A 19,000-nucleotide genomic window follows, 5' to 3' on the forward strand; every position below is an offset into this window, starting at 1 on the left:
CATGTTATTACCATCATCACTTCCGAATTAACACCTTCATTTCCCAACAGAAAATTCAAATAAATACTGTTTGATATTTACTTTCCATAAGAATATACACATATCCCAAAACCTACAGATGGAATATCTAATTTTAGCTCCTGCATTTGCTAGTGACTTGTGCAGCACTGAACAGCATTTTTCCTATTCCACATCTGTAAAATTAAAATGGAATATTCCTTAACACCCATAAAAGTTCTGGAATAGGTAACTACTAAGCTTGCTGCATTCCTAGCAATAAACTCCCAAATTTACACTCATGCAATGCTGCTTCACAATTAGGATACATAGGGATAGAAATCACCACAGAAAATTCATAGGTCAAAATGTTATCGTCAGTTGGTCAGTGGCCATATACAACCTCCCAAAAATGTCTGTGCATTATAATTCAGGAATATTTCCTTTACATATAAATACCATCTCACATATAAGAAATACAAGAAGGAAAAAAGATACCTACACTCATCAGCATCTATTGCTAGATTATCACACTTTATGCCTAAGACAATAATTCTGCATTCTATAGTTTCCTTTGATAACATTGGGCAAGCAGGATTACATAAGTTTTTAAAATTTATTACATTCTCAGAATCTACTTGTTGCAGTCATGGGCAAGTTATGAAAAATATCACTAAGATACTGCATCATGCTTCATTCCACACTGACTGTTTTTTGCAGGGAGGTGTCTTGACTTTGTATGTGACAATTGTTTCTGCATTCTGAAAAACAGACTTCTCACTGCATGGTTGTTTACTATGAACAAGCTTTCCTTGTGACACAGAGTAAATGTCAGCTGTGCTCTGAATTACATGTATAGCCAAATTACATGTATAGCCAAATTAATTTTCATGGAATTACTTGCACACTTCTATTGGGTTGTGTGTGAATATGTGTAGGGATAGAGATCAGGCACACACAGAATTAATCAGTTCTGCTTTGATTCACACCTCTGTAATTCAAAAAAACTCTCCAGCAACCCTGATACAAAAAGGCATGCCAAAAGAAATAAACCAGCATTCAGAAGTTAAGCTTCTCATCAATGAAATGAGTGAAAATTATTCAATCATTTGTATTTCCAGTGTATCTTGGTGATTTAAGAAACAGCCTTCTGACAAAAACTGGAAATCAGGCAACCAGTTTCCACCTTCTAAAGAGACACTTTACAAACAGAAGATACACAGAGTTTCAGTCATACTAACAAACAGCAGAAATAGCCCTTCTAAATAACCTGCTGCAAGAGAATTTATGTGAGCAATATATTCTTTATGGGCCCAACTGGAACTATTAAAAAAAGTTTCCTTGGTTCTAGCATTTATTTTGTATAGGCTTAAAAGGAACAGATTTTACCACTGTAAAATCTATGACTCAACACCAGCAGAGCACTGATTTTTAAAATTCCATTGTAAATATGCTTTTTAAAATCTACCTGGAAGCAAATGTGTTATTTGCACTGATTAAATTCTCTGCACAGGTACTGTTCATCCCACTGTTTACCCACAAAACCTGTGTGTCACACAGCTCCTTACGTTCTCCCCACTCGCAAGGACTGTCAGCTCCGCATTCGCACCACTTACCCTGCTGGCAGTGAAAGAATTCAGGAAGCACATTCAATGACAGCACATTTCTGCCACCAGCACCTTTATAGTGAGCCATAGGCACTGCTGCTGCTGCTCCTGCTGCTGCTCCTGCTGCTGCTCCTGCTGCTGCTGCAGCTTCTATCCCTCTCTCATTTGCAGCATTTCTTTAGAATACAGCCAGAAGTAATTTTTCAACAATGATCCAATCTCTTTCCTCACTGGAAATGCAGGCCTCTTACAAAAATCCCTCCACCATCTCTTATCTGAGAATTCACATGAAGCCAAACCTTAAAAACATCCTTATATGTTCTTGCAGAGAGACAACAGCCAGACAAAGCCAGCTGTATTGGAAGCAGCAGTTCTGCTGGTCTCATTGCCATCATCCTTCTCCACTGTTTTTCTGTGGAAAGATTTTATTATCTCAGCACCAGCCAATCCGCTAGCAGAAATCTCTGATGTCAAGAGCTTGAATAATTCATCCAGGGACCGTGACAACCCGACTACACTGCTGATATCCTAAAGCAAAAAGATGTGTGCAAAAATTGATGCAGATTTCTCACCGGTGCTTTTTTAACAACGTAGTGCTCAGTAAGTAAAAGTGGTTGAATGGCACAGACCTTCTTCTCTAGGTTGTCACACATATAAAGGAAAACAGCTTTTAAAAACAACCACTTGGGTTCACTGCATACTCCTGTGAGACAGAGATGCCCTTCAGCTTTGCAACTGGAATTGGAAGAAATGAATTTGAATAGATATGTAGGCCACTTAGCTTTGAATAATGTATTTGATCTGTCGTACAAGGGACATGAAACATATGTAAGGATGCTGAGAATTTTTGGAGTGCGCCTAGATCAGCCTGAAACATACTCAAATTTCTGATAATATGCAGTACTTTCTATTTCATTAAGTCAGAGCACTGGAGCACTTGAATAGATATTTTTTCCTCTGGTAAAATGAAGGCTGATATGAAACATTCTTTGTGGAGATTCATATGTTATTCCCCTACAGGAGCCAACCGAGTAATACACACTATTGAAACGAGAATAAAAAGGTTCGCTTTTATTATGCCATTATTGTAAATGTATCATTATAGAGGCCAAATTCAAATCTCTGTTTCTGTAAAACACGAGGACTCTGACAATATGATTCTGCATCTGAAAGAAATGTTGTAAGAAAGATATCTTTAATCAAATATCATCTTTTAATTGTCTGGAAATGTCTTCCTATTTTTACAAACCCTCTTTCTACTAAAGCATCACCAACAGGCTTCTTTTCTACAAGAATTTTTTGATTAGGCAAAAAATGACAAACTGAATTGGATATATTTACTTTAAAAACATTTAGAACAAATTATTTGGATCAATGAACATAACGATGCATCTTCAGACAGTTATGAAGATGCTGATGGAATGCTCATCATGCACACTTTTTCTAATGTCTGCTATCCTGCTGACAGGTGAGTACTGTGCAGCAGCAGATGGCACATCAAGCACCTGGTGCTTGGGGATGGGACAGTGCAGGGTGGCAAACACTGGGGTCTGCTTCAAGGCAACACAAGAAAGAGGCTCATGCACAGAGTCACAACAGAGTCAAATTCACACGTGTCTAATAAAAGCATCTTGATTGAGTCTCACAGACTGAAAAATGTGAAGATTTGTTTTGTTTCTTTTTAGAAAGTTTTAGTTTCTTTTTAGAATGCTGTGGTGAAATTCAAGTCCCTCACAGCTCCTCATTTTCAGCATCCTTTTTATGTTTTCTTTGGTTTCAATAGTTCTGCACTAAAAACACCAAAGAGCTTTTTGTCTTACTTTATTTTCCAGGTTTATGTCATAGTGCTAAATCAACCTGTAAGTACAGAAAAGTGTCCCAAACAGCTGCAATGTTTCAATGTCATGTGAAAACACAGCACAGAAAGCAGTTTTAACTTAAAGCAGCTGTAACAAAGCTTGCAGAGTGAAAGCAATATAGTGGTCATATTGCTTATGAAAAGGGGCAATATTTTAAACTACATCATTTAATCAACACTTCCTTAACAGGTGGATTACCTCAATTACAGGTACTACACAGGGGCAATGCAAATTCATTTCTTGTCTTTAAGACAAGATATTGATGTTTTTTATAGGACAATGCCAGGAAAGTTTTGGTTTTTTAAAAAAAAAACCCTAACAAACAAATTAAATTTGGTGGTAGCTCTAAAGTATATATTTATTCTAAGTTTCTAGGTTTAACAGTAACTCTATAGACTTTAGCATATAAGAAAAGATGAAAGCAAAGAGGAAAAAATTGTTTTCAGCAGCCATTGCTACTTAGTTTACAACAAGACTTGGCAGTATTGATACAGAGAATGGGAATATATTTTTTAATTCCTCATGCATTTATAAATGTTTATATTTTAACACGAGAGACAGCATATGTCAAAGTGCAGCCTTCAGATACATACTTCTGCTGAATGTGCTTTATGAAATATGGTGAGATGGTCACAGTAACAGATCATTTATCTAAATTGCCAAGATTTGGGATCTAGTCTACACATCACTCCTAGCCTTCTCCACCAGTGAGCACCAGTCTGCACCCCATCAATTTCTGCAGAAAGGAAATCCATGCACAAGGGCTAGAAGGAAACCAGTCATCCTTGGCCAAACCCCTGCTAGAGAAAATTATGGGGATCAGCTCTCTGGGGTTTGCACAATGTACAGGTAACTTCAATACAGTCCTTTGAGAGCCAAAGGTTTTATGTCATTTGAACATAGAGAAAACCCACACACAGGTGGAATAAATTCAGGAAACTGAAGTATGGAGAATCAGGCTCACACCTGCAGCAGCACTGCCTGCTGTGTCACATGCTGCTGCACAGCAACTGGCACACAGCTGAGGACTTTCTGCTTTTACTGTCTGAAATGTATTTACAAACTATGTATTTTAAATTTAAGAAATTCTTATTGATTTCCTGCACTTCTAAGAGACAGAGTGTGTCTATCTAGCCACAACTTAGAAAGATACAAACAATTATTCCATTTATCATTCAAAGAAGGTTGCATTTAAAAAAAATATGAACTTAGAATAAAGTACAAACCGAACAAATCAATGTGCCTTCTTTTTTTTTCAGTCAGTTTATTTCAAGCACAATCAACAAACAGGCTCTCTGGATGTACATGTTGTGGACTGTACAAGCAGATGAAATTTTTGAAATATGGGAAACCAAAAATTTAGCCAGCACCAGAGTGTGAGCTTTAACTCAGGCTGTTGGCTGCACCTCACAGCAGTGCTTAGACTTTCACAGAATATATTCATAGTGTGGGACTTGGGAGACCTCGAGTCCTTAAATCCAAGGTAAGGCCCTGTTGTAGCCATACTCTCATGAGCACATCAGATGCTCCTGAGACATACAGACTTGCATTATCCCCCACTTTCCTGTGCTCTGGTTTTCACAGGAAGGAACAGAGCATGAACAGAGCACAGTGCAGTGATTTAATCTTGATTCTTAGAAGTCAGGACATGCTGTGGGCATTACTGTACTGCCCCTAACTGCTCTTCAATTTGATCAGAAAAGCTTCCCCTGGGTGTTTGGAGAAATGAATGAGAACAACATGAGTTCTGCAGTGGACTGGAAGATATGTCCAAATTTTTATTTTTTTTTTTGACTCAGTGCATCTTTCCCATTTCCAGCCCTTGCAGCATACTTGCTCCTATTTTGTGTTTTGAGTGACTAAAAATAAAACAAACTGAAATTAAATTGCTGTGCACCATATTTTGCCTGGATGGGCTGCACTTTGTTTTTCCACACATGTAGAAGCAGAATGCATTTATAACTAATCAATGAGTGTATTTGCATTTTATATTTCCTGTGTATTTGCCTGTGCTGCTGCACTATTATTTTCATCTCCACTGACTGCTGTTTTAATCTCCATGTGAAGTCATTTATTACTCACATATGACTCACTTGCATAGTATCCACACTCAAACAAATACAGTCAGAAATTAAAACACCACCATTTAGAAAACTATTTTAGGCACACTTAATTTGTTTTTAAAAGCAGCAGAAGAGATATTAGCTAAAGAGAAAATATTAGCTAAATGGAGAAGATATTAGCTAAAATCAGGATACCCAACATTGGAGTTAATCATGTGTAATGGTTTCAGCTCAGTCTGAAAGATTCAGGATTTGCTGCTCTGCAGGGGTCTGTTTATTCATCCATTTGGCACAGGGGACAGTGAAATTAAGTGTTTACACACACATATCTTTTCCTGCACCAACAGATAAGCTGAAAACAGCCTGATATAACTGATCAGACTCAACTTGCTACTTTTTCTTATAATTACTTATTTTCCTTAATTATATACTTAAAGGGATGGTATGGACACTGACAAATCAGACAGAAATCTAGAAAATGCAGTGAATTTCATTAATAAGAATAACCATCCTATTTCAATCACTCATGCTAATAAGTAGGCACACCAGTTTAAAAATTCATTTTTCCTGAAGACTTTAGTACTTAAAGACACTGACAGGAAATCATCCTCTTGTCTATTATCTACCTACTACAGTAGCATCTGAAATTATCATAATTTAAAAAAAAAATAAATTCCTAAACAAAAATTTTGGGGGTTTTGATACAGCCCATTGCAGTTCTGCAGCTGGCATCATGTTGCCATTTACATGTTCTGCAGCCATTCTTTCTATTGACATGAAAACCTTTTGTGTGATAACCTTTATGTGTTGTTGGTCCACACAAAGCCAAATTTAAAAAAAATAACATGCCATATTGAAAAGAAATCTAATTTTTAACAGAAGACTTAAAGACAAGCAGTACTCACATCAAATAATTTAAAGAAAATAATTTAAAGAATATATTTTAAAATGTTGATTATAGATCTATAGGTAATCTAGGTCAGTACCAGTATGTCTACAAGTACCTTTATTAGTTAGGGCTTCAAGCAGTCATCCTGCAGTCAAGAAAGGTACTTAAAAAGCAGTTATACAAAAATAACTATGAGATCAGTTTGAAGGTAGCAAATCTGAAAATGGAAAACATGGGCTCTGATTCCATCTTTTACACACTCTATGACACTTACATGAACTTCTAAAACAATGGAGAGTCTTGCTTTACTGAAGCCATCCTTGGTAGGCAGGGAAATTACTGTAACAGCCACCACTGATTTGCAGTAGATTTGCTAATTTTTTTTGACATTAATAGGACTGCTCATAGCATTATGCACTACAACATTTGAGGAAGACTTTGTGCAAAAATGTCAGAACTGAACTGGAATTTGAATGTTTAATGTTTCTCTGTCATAAGACACAGAAACGTAAATGCACTGCAGCAAATGCACTGCTTGGAGCAAATTTCTACTACCAGTAGTAAAATTATCATTTTTCTATGCCTAAGTGATTTCATTAGCATAAAAAGAGTGGGGGAAAAACTTTATTTGGATATGAAAAGCTCAGAATCTCAGAATCTCTGAAATAAATCAAAACTAATGGAGATATACTGGGCACATGTAGTCCAATGGATTACATCAGGGAATAAAGGTATTTTACAATAGTGGTATTTCTAGTATGTTGTTCATGAATTCAGAATATTCACCAATAATTATAGTAAACATTTCTATTTGTTTATAGCAATAAACCTTGTAATAACTCTAATATGAATAAAAGTGGCTAGAGAAAAACAACAGAACACCTCAAGATCAGTAAAAGATAGGGTAGAAAGGATTAAAGCAGCACTAAATTCTGTGGCACCAAATAATATATCCTGCTATGCTGTAAGATGAAAAACACCACACAGAAAGCAAGCAAGCTGTCCAACAAACACCAGGCAGCATTTTGAGATGCTAACTATCCCAAAGTGAGGGATTTTCAAGGAAATCATACTGGGCAATGTCTTGAACAGAAATAGATTTCCCTGAAAATGATAGTTACTTTTGAGATCAACATTCTTGCAGTCTCTGTGCTGTCTGTCCTACATGGCACATGAACATCTTGGAAAAATGCATGACTTTGATCACCATTTCTGATAGAGGCCATTCATTACCAGTGAATTCCTTTAATGAAAGCTGCATGGGATCAACCATTTTGAAGTTCAGCAACTTTTATTCTCAAGTTAAGTAACCAAATAGCCCACTGAGACCATCAAATGGCCAACACATTCAATGAGCCCTCGAAGTGATAAGAATCATACATCTGTCTATGGCGCTCGATTCAGCCAGCCAAAGGTAAAAGAGGCTGCTAAAACTTCAAGGCAGACTGGTGAGCTACAAAGTGGAATTCTATTAGAATTTGTTCCAGGAAAAACTTAATTCCTACAGACAATTCTATTATGGTAACTAAGTACTATCTAGGCCTGGAAGACTGTGTAAAAGCATGGAAAGATAAACAAAGAAACAAAGCCAGTAAAGAAACTACCTGATCAAGTGCTGCAGACAGTGAAGAACTGCAAACAAGATAATATCTCAGGGCAAACAATGCTTTAAAAAGTCAGTGGAATTGAAATTACTTTTTGTCAATCCATCTACAAGCTATTTGTGATGCAAAGAGTCTTAATTTTAGATTGGCTGCTCCTTTGCTTTTTTCTCAATACATGAATAAATAAGCAGAACCTTCAGAGTTACGCATTTGGCAAGAATCAGAGCTCTGGATATCCCTGAATAAAATCTATCCTAATTTGTACAAATTACAAGCCTTTTCAAATTCTCACATGCACTTGAATTTTAGCACTTAGACTCTCCAACAACCCACCTTCATAACCTTGATGGAGGACTAAGCAGACTGCACACAAACTGTTCCCACAAAGAGTGGTTGAACATGCTTCAGCTTGGGGCATACAGGGGGAAAAAAAATCAAATTTTTACTGGTCATAACTGCTTCAGCTTCAAATACTATAATAGAGAAGCTGCAAGTTCAACATCTATCCTCTATTTCCCTCTCATTCCCATGATGGCAGCTGGACATAGCTCTCTGTTTCAGTCACAAAAGGGACAAAATCTGGGTCAAAGGGAGGAATCTAAGGAGGAAAGAAGAAACATGTGAATTATCTAGATAGCATGGACACAGAAGGTGGGGAAAAACCACTGACTGGCATCTGGAAAAGTGAAAGAGACAGGCAGAATCTGCTTGTGCTGTCCTGGGGTGCATGACACTGTTGTCATTGCCAAGACAACTCAGAAGTTATATATTCCAGTTGTAACTATGTCCATATACACTTTCATTTCTCCTCTTCTATCACTGTGATAAGACCATACACAACAAAACAGGTTTTAAATACATGCTCCCTATAATTTTTTGTGCATGAAGGGAAAATTGTCAATTAATAAATTGTGAGGTTTTATTTATTTATTGTTTACAATAATGTTGTTCTCCCTGTCAGACCTAATCATTAAGCATGTGACTTTGCAACTCTTGCACTATTTCCGTAACTATTTCTTCTCTTTGTTATGAAAATACTATGAAAAATAATGGGAGGGGGGGCATAATTAAGTTCACAAAAAAAACCCCCAAACCTTTAAAAAATACTTGAAGTCCAATGTTTTGAAGAGAAAAATGTAAAAAAAAAAAAAAAAAACATGTCTGCAATTTGATTGAAGATAATTCAGTCTTTGAAAGCAAGTTTAGGAATGGTGGTCTTCATCATACATAGAAATCAGAGTCTTTTCTCTGAATATCATTCCACCCCAAAGTCCTATGATATAGCTCATAATCAATAACCATGCATGTTCACTTACAAGTTTCAGCCATTCATATACCACACCAGTATACGGAATGGAATTCCAATGGAATGCAATGGAATTGCATTGATCTGAACAGAATGACACTGGCAAGAAAATACCAGTCATTATTCAAACTAAAATGCATCTAGGCATTGATTAGCATTTTTAAAGGTGATTTGACATTTGTCCGTGAAACACCACAATAAACAAGTAAGAGTACAAAGGGAACAAAACAGGATTGTCCCAACTGTGTTTGCCTTCAACAATCCCTTCCACAGTAGAAAATCACAGTCATCCCTGTGCAGGTAACAGAATTTTTCTAGTGATTATAGTACCTAAAAGGACAAAAGGCAAATCTGGGCCACTGTGTTAGAATAATGAAGTCCCTAAATTTGTTGAGGGGCAGCTAGAGTGGGAGAGGGAAAGCAGCTTTGTGCCCACTTATGTCCTTGCCCACTCAACACAATTCGAGTTTCAAAGTCCAGTGGAAGAGTTGGAAGGAAGGGGGCTGCAATGAAGGGAACGGCAGTGGTGGCCTGCAAGCAAATAATTTTCTCATCCCTAATAGCCAGGGGCAAGTGAGACTTAACTTCCAGCATTTATGATACTTTGTGCCTGCCCTTTAAACAGAAGTGAGATGCTAACTTTGGTTTTGGACAATTATTTTTTGAAAGGTCTGCTAGGTTCTTATACTCTTATATCTGTTTCTTTTCATTTTTTACTAGGAAGCAAAAATTATTTTCTTTATCATTTATATAAACATAACCATGATCTTATTCATCATTCCTGCCCAAATACTGCAACATGGAAACTAATGAGAATTCTTCCAGTGAAAGAACAAGCATTTATCATTGAGATTATGTTTCAGATGGCCATTATTTCTCACCTGAAATACACAGGTACACTTTTTTCATTTATTCTGTAGAACATGTATTTGTAAGGAGGAAATATTTCTTTGGTACACAAAATGGTTTGCTCTTACTGGGTCCTGCTGCACTTAGCACCTCCTAGCAAAATTTTTTTCCAGAAGCAATATTTTTGCAAGAAGCCTGAAAATCATAAGATGTACTGGGTTCATCAAGTCTGCAACTGGTCACAGGAAGAATTTGTGTTCCCCTGTGGGAACACCATTCTAATTAAACTGACTGTATCTTGATTTTGACAGATACATTATTCTGTATAAGAAAAGGCAGAAAAGGTATTTCCTCACAGGAAATGTTATATGTACTGGACATCCAAAAATATATTAAAATAGTATGACAAAGAAGAGGTGACAAGTATATTCAGAGCAGGCTGTTCAGTAAACAAAACAGAACCAAAACACCAACAACCATCAAAACAACAAAGAAACATTTGACAAAATTCATAAAGACAGTGATATCCCAAATTTGCCCAGGAATCATGCTGTGACTAAACACTGTTCACATTTAATATATCCCTCATCAAACTCAGCCATTCTTATTTATATTTTTAATCAAAAAGGTTTTCATGGCTTCATCACAGCTTTCATATTAGTGGATGACTGCAGACTATCTCCAGGGACTTCTGAAACACAGTGAAGGGAATCCTCACTCCAATGAAAGAACAGGCTAATGATAGTGCCAGAATTCACTTGGAGTTTTTATTAAAAATTCCATCATTATGTCACTAGCACACAGGTAGGTAGCAACCAGCAATGTGAGTATTTCACACACAGGACCTTATGTGAACAGAATCCACGCCATGCATCAATTGCCCTGTAAGGAGAAGCTAAGCCATGGGGTCTGGTTCAGCCTGGGGCAGAAATGGCTTCAGGGGGACCCATCTGCAGCCCTCTAGCAGCTATAGGGAGGGCAGTAAGAAGGTGGAGCTGGGTTCTTTAGCAGCGTGGTTGGAGGATGAGGGACAGTGGCAGAAACCGAAACAAGAAATGTCTCAGGAATGGGAATGCCTTCTTGCTCAGAGGACTTCAGGGCAGTGGATCAGGTCACTGTAATCTCTGAATATGGAGATAAAATCCTGAAAACCTCAGGTCTCAGCTGGTTCCAGCTGGCCAACCTGGAAGTTGGAAAACAGACCTCTTTCCAACCTGAATTTTCCTATCAGCTTATGAAACATATCCTCCTGACAAAGAGGTAATGAAAATCACACTTTGTAAATAACTAATTAGAGTAAAACCCAGAGAAGTTCATTCAGTAGGTCAGATACCTACACAATAACTGGAAAAAGATGTATGAGCATGCTGTTTTTCAGGAGAGTTACTCATCCCACACTGGCATAAGCAGTTAGGAGACTGTTCACTCATCCATACTGCAGAGTACTCACAACTGTACACATTTAGAAAGTTTCTGTTGAGAGTGATATTTAGAGTGATATTTATTGAATCTTACAAGTTTGAAATTTGTCAGGTCAATATAATTTTTTCTTAGCATAAAGCTCCAAAATAATCCTAATTAATACTTCCCACTGCCAAGAATTTCAGTGTTTGATCTCCACCCCTTGAACAGATTAACCTGATAGGTACATTCCAGAGTCCACAAAATTTCACTGCTAGCAGTCAAGGAAGTAACAAGAATATTGGTCTCAAACAGCATCTGTAAGATAAACGCATTTTGATTTGCCACAAATGGTTAGGAAAAACACCTTTATCTTAATCCAATTCATAATCAATGAAAAATCACAATATGAATACCCATTCAAATACCAAAAACCTCACAGTAAGGCGTGTAAGCTCATTCACACCTTACACCAGAGAGTGAACTTCAGGAGAAGCTCTGCAAGCTGAATATGCATTTTGTAAGATTTTGTCTGTATTTATTCCAGTTGCCCTGACACAATTCCTCAGCAGAAAGGGAAGGCATGGAACATACAGTACTAAATAGAAAGAAATTCCTTAACACAATTTCTAGACTCTAAATTCATTTTATTCTTCTAGAACAGCATGAAAGTAGGTTCCCTTAAACCAACAGTCTAATCCAAAGTTGAAGTCAAATCAATGCTGACATAGTTTGTGCTTTGGTTTTTTTTCAAACATCTTTCTAATATTCATGCTGGGCAAGTATGTGCTGATTGCTATCAACGGCAGTGATGAGGCAGCTCATTCCAGTGCAGCAGACATCAGCAACAGGTATGGCAACACATTCCAATAGGCACAACATGCTCTTTGTATCCCAGACACAGAAACTGTAACCTCATGAACTCAGAATACTGTAGGCAGGAAGCCTTCATGTTGTAGCATTTTCATGGTTTCAGGATACCTTCAACTCATTTACAAATTTTACTGCAGACTCCCAACTTTCTTCTCTTTACTTTACTCTCAGTAAAGCAACAAAAAGCATTTATTCCTGTGTAATATCATATTTCACTTAGCATGAAAAATATTATTACTGAATCACAAAAAATTCAATGCTTTCATAGAAGATTCAACCACGAATCTTCTATGAAATAACCAGAAACATTCAATAAAGTAAAAGTGATGATAAATGCACTGAAATGAACTTCCGCATCTACTTTATTAAAAAGTCATAATTTACTTTTAAGTGGAAAGATTAAAAACTAGCCTTCAGTTGGCAGCATAAAATGCCCTATTTTATACATATTACAGAAACATAGGGTAAAAACAATTAAGTAAAACTTTTGTTAAAACAATTATTGTTAAAGCAATAAGCCATATATTGTGCTCGTACGGTTCAACTATTGCTTTATTTACTACATTTAACATGTATGTCTTCCTTTTCTGTGCCACTGTTTCATGACATACCTGAGACTATCTTCTAGAAAGTTTAAAAGTTCATGGCCTGATTGTGATTTCAGACTGAGTCATTCCACTGACATCATCAGAGCTGCATAAGAATAAATCAGAGCATGATGAGAACCAAAGTGAGATGAGCGTATTGGGGTCTACATTCAGCTGCAAAGTCAGTCTAAATAAAAGGAAAAACAGACCACACAGATTTATACTTCCCCATTCTTAATCAGGCTTTTTCATTTTGATCCTCTCTAGGATGCTTCTATTGTATTCTCCAAATAGCAAAAACAAATTACCATGAGAACCCACACAGTATCTACATTTCACAGTTATAAATAAAAACCCTTGAGGACTCCTAAGAACACTTGTCAGTTTTCTCTAAAGGTAACCAAATACCAAACAGCAGAACATTGGCACTGTGCTGCAGATCAGTTAATGATGATAATGATGACGAAGCTAGTGAAAGGTTTTAAATGCAGTTCATCAAAAATCACACCCTAAAATATTTCCTTATCATAAGTTTCAAATTCACTTTTCAAAACACACCAAGACATGGGGGTTTAGGCAAAGTATCTTGGCAGTTATGTACATTACAGTAAAGCTGCCTGCCCAACCTGAAGTTCAGACCCGGTACAAAGTCAGAGCAGCAACTGCAGCTTCCAAAGATTCCCGTCCCTTCTGCTCCTACGGCAGTAGCCACTATCCTGACTCCACAGGGGAAATAGCAGTTCCAGCTTGGGTTTTCAGGGCTCTGGCACAGGCAAAGGCAGAAGCACAGTGGTGACCTTGTTCCTGAACAGCAACGTGCTGGCTTTATTTTATGTATGCCAACTGCACTCCTATTAAATGCACAACATTCTCAAGAGGTGTTAAAATAGCACTGTTTGTATCTGCTAGTGCAGAAGGATGCAATGAAAACAGAAAGGACAGTACAAGAGCTGAAATTCATATCCTGTTAGAAATAGAGCGACATGACCATATGCTGTAACTGAGAAGCAACTGTGGTGTTGGCTCATGAGCACAAGTGACCCTAATTACAACAAAAATAGGTATTTCCTACCAGACTGCAGCAACTGATAAAAACTCATTCTAAACTGAACCTTGCAATACAGGAACAACATTTACCTCTTACTCTTCTTGTGAAAAGAAAGGGAGAAATAGCTGGCACTTCTCTGTTAACATTTATTCAAACAAAAGAAAAATTAATTTATCCAGCTCCCCTGCTGGTTTGGGTAAGAATGTGTACCTGGCCTATCAATCAACTCCAGTGGATATAATAAATTGGTTTCTTTCAGGTAAAAAAGCAAAGTCTGTGCCCTAAGAGGTCAGATGCCCATTCTTCTTTGTGTATGTTCACCGAAGAAGAGGCCTCAGGCCACTTAGAATTAAGAAAGAAATATCTAAATACTAATAAGGTCAAAATAAATAATAAAAATAATAATAAAAAATAAACCTAAATAGAAATAATACTACTAAATACTAATAATAATGTAAAAATAATATTTGCTTATGCTGATTCATACTATGTAGCATTATCAGTAGTTCTGGTATTAAGTTTTGCTGATTTCCATTTAACTGTTGTTTTTGCCAAGAAAAACAAGATAAACAATTACTCTAGCACTTAAATATTACTGACCAGCAAGAAACCATGTCCCAGGAAAAAGTCCCATTAACAAAGAAATATATTACTGAGTGAATTTCTACCACCTTTAAACTTTGCTACTCTTTTTTTGTTATCACTGTCGTTTCTAGCTGGTGAAACAGATCCTTCACTCCTGAAGGGAAACTGTACTCCAGACAAATCACACATGTGAAGAAATTACCTTGAGTGACCTCTAGTAAATTCTCCTAGAAGCAACAAATTTCCAGCACAGGGGCTGAGCATGGGGTCAGTGTTCAGGCATAACATCATAGAGAGTGCAACAAGGTGAGAGTGGCTGGACTTAGCAGAGCTGGAAAAAGGAGCAGGCATTGGGGAAAAGTGGGAGCTGGCCCCAAGGGGGATTAAACACTGTCAGCCTCTTCCAGGGACATCTGAAAAGCAGTACCTGGATTCCTTCCCACCAGTTCAATGCTTTGTTTCACACCATGCTTACACAAACTCTTCCTGTATCAATTCGAGTACCATTTTCTCATGATGACAATGTCTGCATTTAAAGACTGCACCTCTTAATTTTGAATTATTCTCCTAGTCTGGGAAAGCAATACTTTGTGTCTGTGACAGAGTAGAAAAATTAAATGCTGTCTAGTCAACAAACAAGCCCAAACAAGTCTGCCACAGCATACAGAGTTGAAATACTTCACTCAGCTGCTTAATGGGACATAATGTTCCCTGCATTACAACAAACTGTATAATGTTTTTCAGTTCACTTTGCTTTTATATCCTTGGCGATGATGTTTGACTATGATATTCCTTCACACCAGGAAAGTAGAAAAACTGTAATGGAAACGCTTATGTGCTACAACCTAGTATCTTGATCTATGCCTCAAAAACTGATAGCTGCATACCACATTATTTTCTAATGGTTTTGACAAAGGGGTTATAGTTCCTGAAAGACACTGAAGGTTTGAAGTCCTTGATCAAAGTCCAAGAAGCCTTTATAAACTTCAGTGGGTACAGCTCATGTCCTATCCGGAGAGAATAACAGTGAAACGCAGTGAAAAACTCAGTTTCCCATTGCTATTCTAGCGTAGTCCAAACTTGCTGGTCAACTTTTCATGCTAAGGAGAGTGATTCTGAAAGCAAGTATTTGCAGTTACCCTGAAGACCACTTATCATTAGGGTTAAGAAAAAAAGTAGGCTCTTTAGGCTCCCAGCAGATGGAGGACAACTCTGTCACCTTCACAGTGTAAAATAAAACTACAACACCAGGACTTTTGCAGGTAACTGCTATTGAAGTATTAACACAATAAGTACAAAAATAATTAATGTAATTATTCAAGCAGTTTGACTAAAAGCATCACCTGAGTGACCCATTTCAGAGAACATATAACCAAAGCCCATAATTTTCAGATCAGCCCCATTTACTTTTTGTGAAGCCAGATGAGTATAACCACAAGAAGTCCCAAGCCAAAAGTGTGATGGAATTTCTCTGTCTCATAATCGGCTCAAATTACAACTCTGCAGAAAACTTCACATTTGAGGCAAGTGAATGAGAGAAGTTTCTTAAGTTCTCCCCTGCAGGATCCACAACAGAGCCTGTTGCATTCTCATGATAAACTGAGTTATCAGGATATTATCTAAGCAACAACTCCTCCCAATGGTGATTTTTAATTTTAAAAAAAAAATTATACTGGCATTTAATTTTTAAACCTTCCTCTTAAACCATGAACACCAGATTATGATTTAGTATTTTATTTCAGTATTTTGCTAATAATTGAATCCCAGAAGAATCAAACATGATTATGAGCTGGCCATTCTGTAATCAAAGGATGGCAATGGCCTTTTAAGTACATGATTATGGTAGATATTCTAAACATTCTAGAGCTAAAAAAAATGACATAAATATGGAGATCCTTAGCTGAACACCTTCCAAGCTGCACTAGCTCTTGCCTCAATGGTAATTGCACTTTTCATTAAAATTTGTCTTTCAGTGCTTTGAAGCATCTTAGTCCAGTTCTCTTCAACATTTCATGAGAGACTTGAGTGCAGGACTCAAAGGAATACTAAGTAGGTTTGCCAGGGATACTAAATTGGGAGGAGCTGTTGACAGCTTTGAAGGCAGAGAGGCCCTTTGGAGAGCACTCAGTAAATGAAAGGGCTGGGCAATCACCAACTGTATGGAATTTAACAAGGGAAATACAGATTCTGTATCTGGGACAGGGCAATCCTGAATGTAGGTACAGACGGGGGAGTGAGAGACTGGAGAGCAGCACTGCAGAAAGGGAGCTGGGGGTCCTGGTCAATGGCAAGTTGAGCAGGAGTCAGCAGTGCCCTGGCAGCCAGGAGAGCCAAGCCTGTCTTGGGGGCACCAGGCACAGCATGGCCAGATGGGCAAGGGAGGGGATTGTCCTGCTCTGCTCTGAGCTGGGGCGGGCTCACCTCCAGTGCTGGGGGCAGTTCTGGGTGCCACAATGTAAAAAAGACATTGAACTGTTAGAGAGCATCCAAAGGAGGGAAGCAAAGATGGTGAGGGTCTTCAGGGGAAGCTGAATGAGGTTATCTAGTTTGTTCAGCCTGGAGAAGACTGAGGAGAGACTTCATTGCAGTTACATCTTCCTCAAGGGGGAAGAGAAGGGGCAGGCACTGATCTCTCCTCTGTGGTAACCACGGACAGGACCCGAGGGAATGGCCTGAAGTTGTGTCAGGAGAGGTTTAGTTTAGACTTTAGGAAAAGATTCTCAACCCAGAGGATGGCTGAACACTGGAACAGGCTCCCCAGGGAAGTGGTCACAGCACCAAGCCTGTCTGAATTCAAGAAGTGTTTGATCAATGCTCTCAGGCACATCATGTGACTCCTGGGGTGTCCTGTGCCAGGCCAGAAGCTGGACTTCAATGATCCTCGTGGGTCCCTTCAATTCAGGATGTTCTATGTTTCTATCAGTGAAATTAGTAAAAAATAGATGTGATATCGAACCCCTGTCCTCAAGCTATTTTGATAAAACTGAACTACCTGGTAGGTTCTCAAGGCTTAAAGTGAATTATTAATGAAAAATCTTCCTCATGCAACTGCTCTCAGTTTTTTCATTATCACCCATGTATGTCCCAGACAATGAACACCACAGAGTAAGAATAAGCACTCTGCAGAGTACAAAGTTCTGCAAAATCTGACTCCTCTTAGCTGTATCATTTGTTCTTGTATTCCTACTATATCCATACACATTCCATTGTACACATAATCAGAAATGTTTGAGGTCCATTATCTGCTTTCATGTTAATCTATTTCTAGATTTTAGACAACTGATCTCCCTTTGGTTCACGAAATGTAAGCAATCAAGGCACAGAGAAATAACCAAATTTGGGACTTTGGACAATATTTACATCTCAGAAAAAAGTGGCCCCTACCAAAAACATATACCACAGATTTAGGTTTTCTAGACCAGGAGAATTAGGAGTAAATTCAAGTGTGTTTTGAATATCTTATATATTAAAAAATAAATACATAAAAGTACAGTTATGTCTATGGATTTACATGCTTGTATGAAGTGTGCCATGCCATGCCAATTTTTACTTGAACATGTACAACAAAGATCATGATGAGGCCATGAGATTTATGCTTCAAGGAATAAAAGCTTTTCAGAATCATTAAGTTAGGCTTTCTGTGCCAGCAGATCTGCAAAGAAGTGCTCTGCATGAAATGCAAAATCAGAAGTTAATCAGGTAACATCACTTTATTCTTTCCTCTCCCCTGAGGCAGCACCATAAAGTGAGGGATATGAAAAGGGATAGGATAAGGGTAGGGACAGGGAGAGCAGTGAGGATAAGGAGTTCAGGGAGGAAGTGATTAATTCTGTAACTTCCCCTGAGTGCTTTGCTGAGACTTTCCAGAGTGCAGGCACAGCCAGGCATCATTACTGCCTGATTCAAGCTGCAAGATAATCCTGTGTGCAAAAGCGCCAGTCATTTCTAGGACACCAACCTACAGAAATATGCTCTTTAGTGACCTTAATACAGCATGGTTAGCTTAGTGGAGTGCCTAGAGGAAACCCCCATTTCCAGTTTATATTTATCATTTCAGGATGCTTGTTAGCATTATGCTCTAGCAACACAGAAATTTGGTTGGTGACACATGGACACGGACAAAACTCTGGGGGTTTTGCTCAGCCTCCATCTTTGGCACAGGAGCTGAGATCATTTACTGCACATGCAGAACGATGCAGGGCAGCTCCTCAGTGCTCCAGTCAGGTGAAATGGAGCAATGCCGACTTACCCTGACTGAGGTTTATTTCCACCCTTATGTAAGTCCTTGAATTAGGTAAAGCATAATGCAATCAAACATTTTTGTTTGGAAAA

At 38.0% G+C, this 19,000-nt stretch overlaps 1 protein-coding gene across 22 annotated transcripts in view; it reads right to left on the reverse strand.

Annotated features, from left to right (window-relative positions):
- SYNE1 (spectrin repeat containing nuclear envelope protein 1) overlaps positions 1-19,000 on the reverse strand; it is a 291,288-nt gene that overhangs the window by 242,354 nt on the left and 29,934 nt on the right. For 20 of the 22 annotated variants that reach the window (XM_064413343.1, XM_064413328.1, XM_064413330.1 and 17 more), the window contains exon 1: positions 1,614-1,712. The exons of the other annotated variants lie outside the window; for them this stretch is intronic. In XM_064413343.1, coding sequence (XP_064269413.1) covers positions 1,614-1,692 — 79 coding nt within the window. In that variant the 5' untranslated portion in view covers positions 1,693-1,712. Of the gene's footprint in view, positions 1-1,613; positions 1,713-19,000 lie in introns of those variants that run through there. 22 annotated transcript variants of the gene reach the window in all.

Source organism: Passer domesticus, chromosome 3 (genome assembly GCF_036417665.1).
Source record: "Passer domesticus isolate bPasDom1 chromosome 3, bPasDom1.hap1, whole genome shotgun sequence".
NCBI classification, from domain to species: domain Eukaryota; kingdom Metazoa; phylum Chordata; class Aves; order Passeriformes; family Passeridae; genus Passer; species Passer domesticus.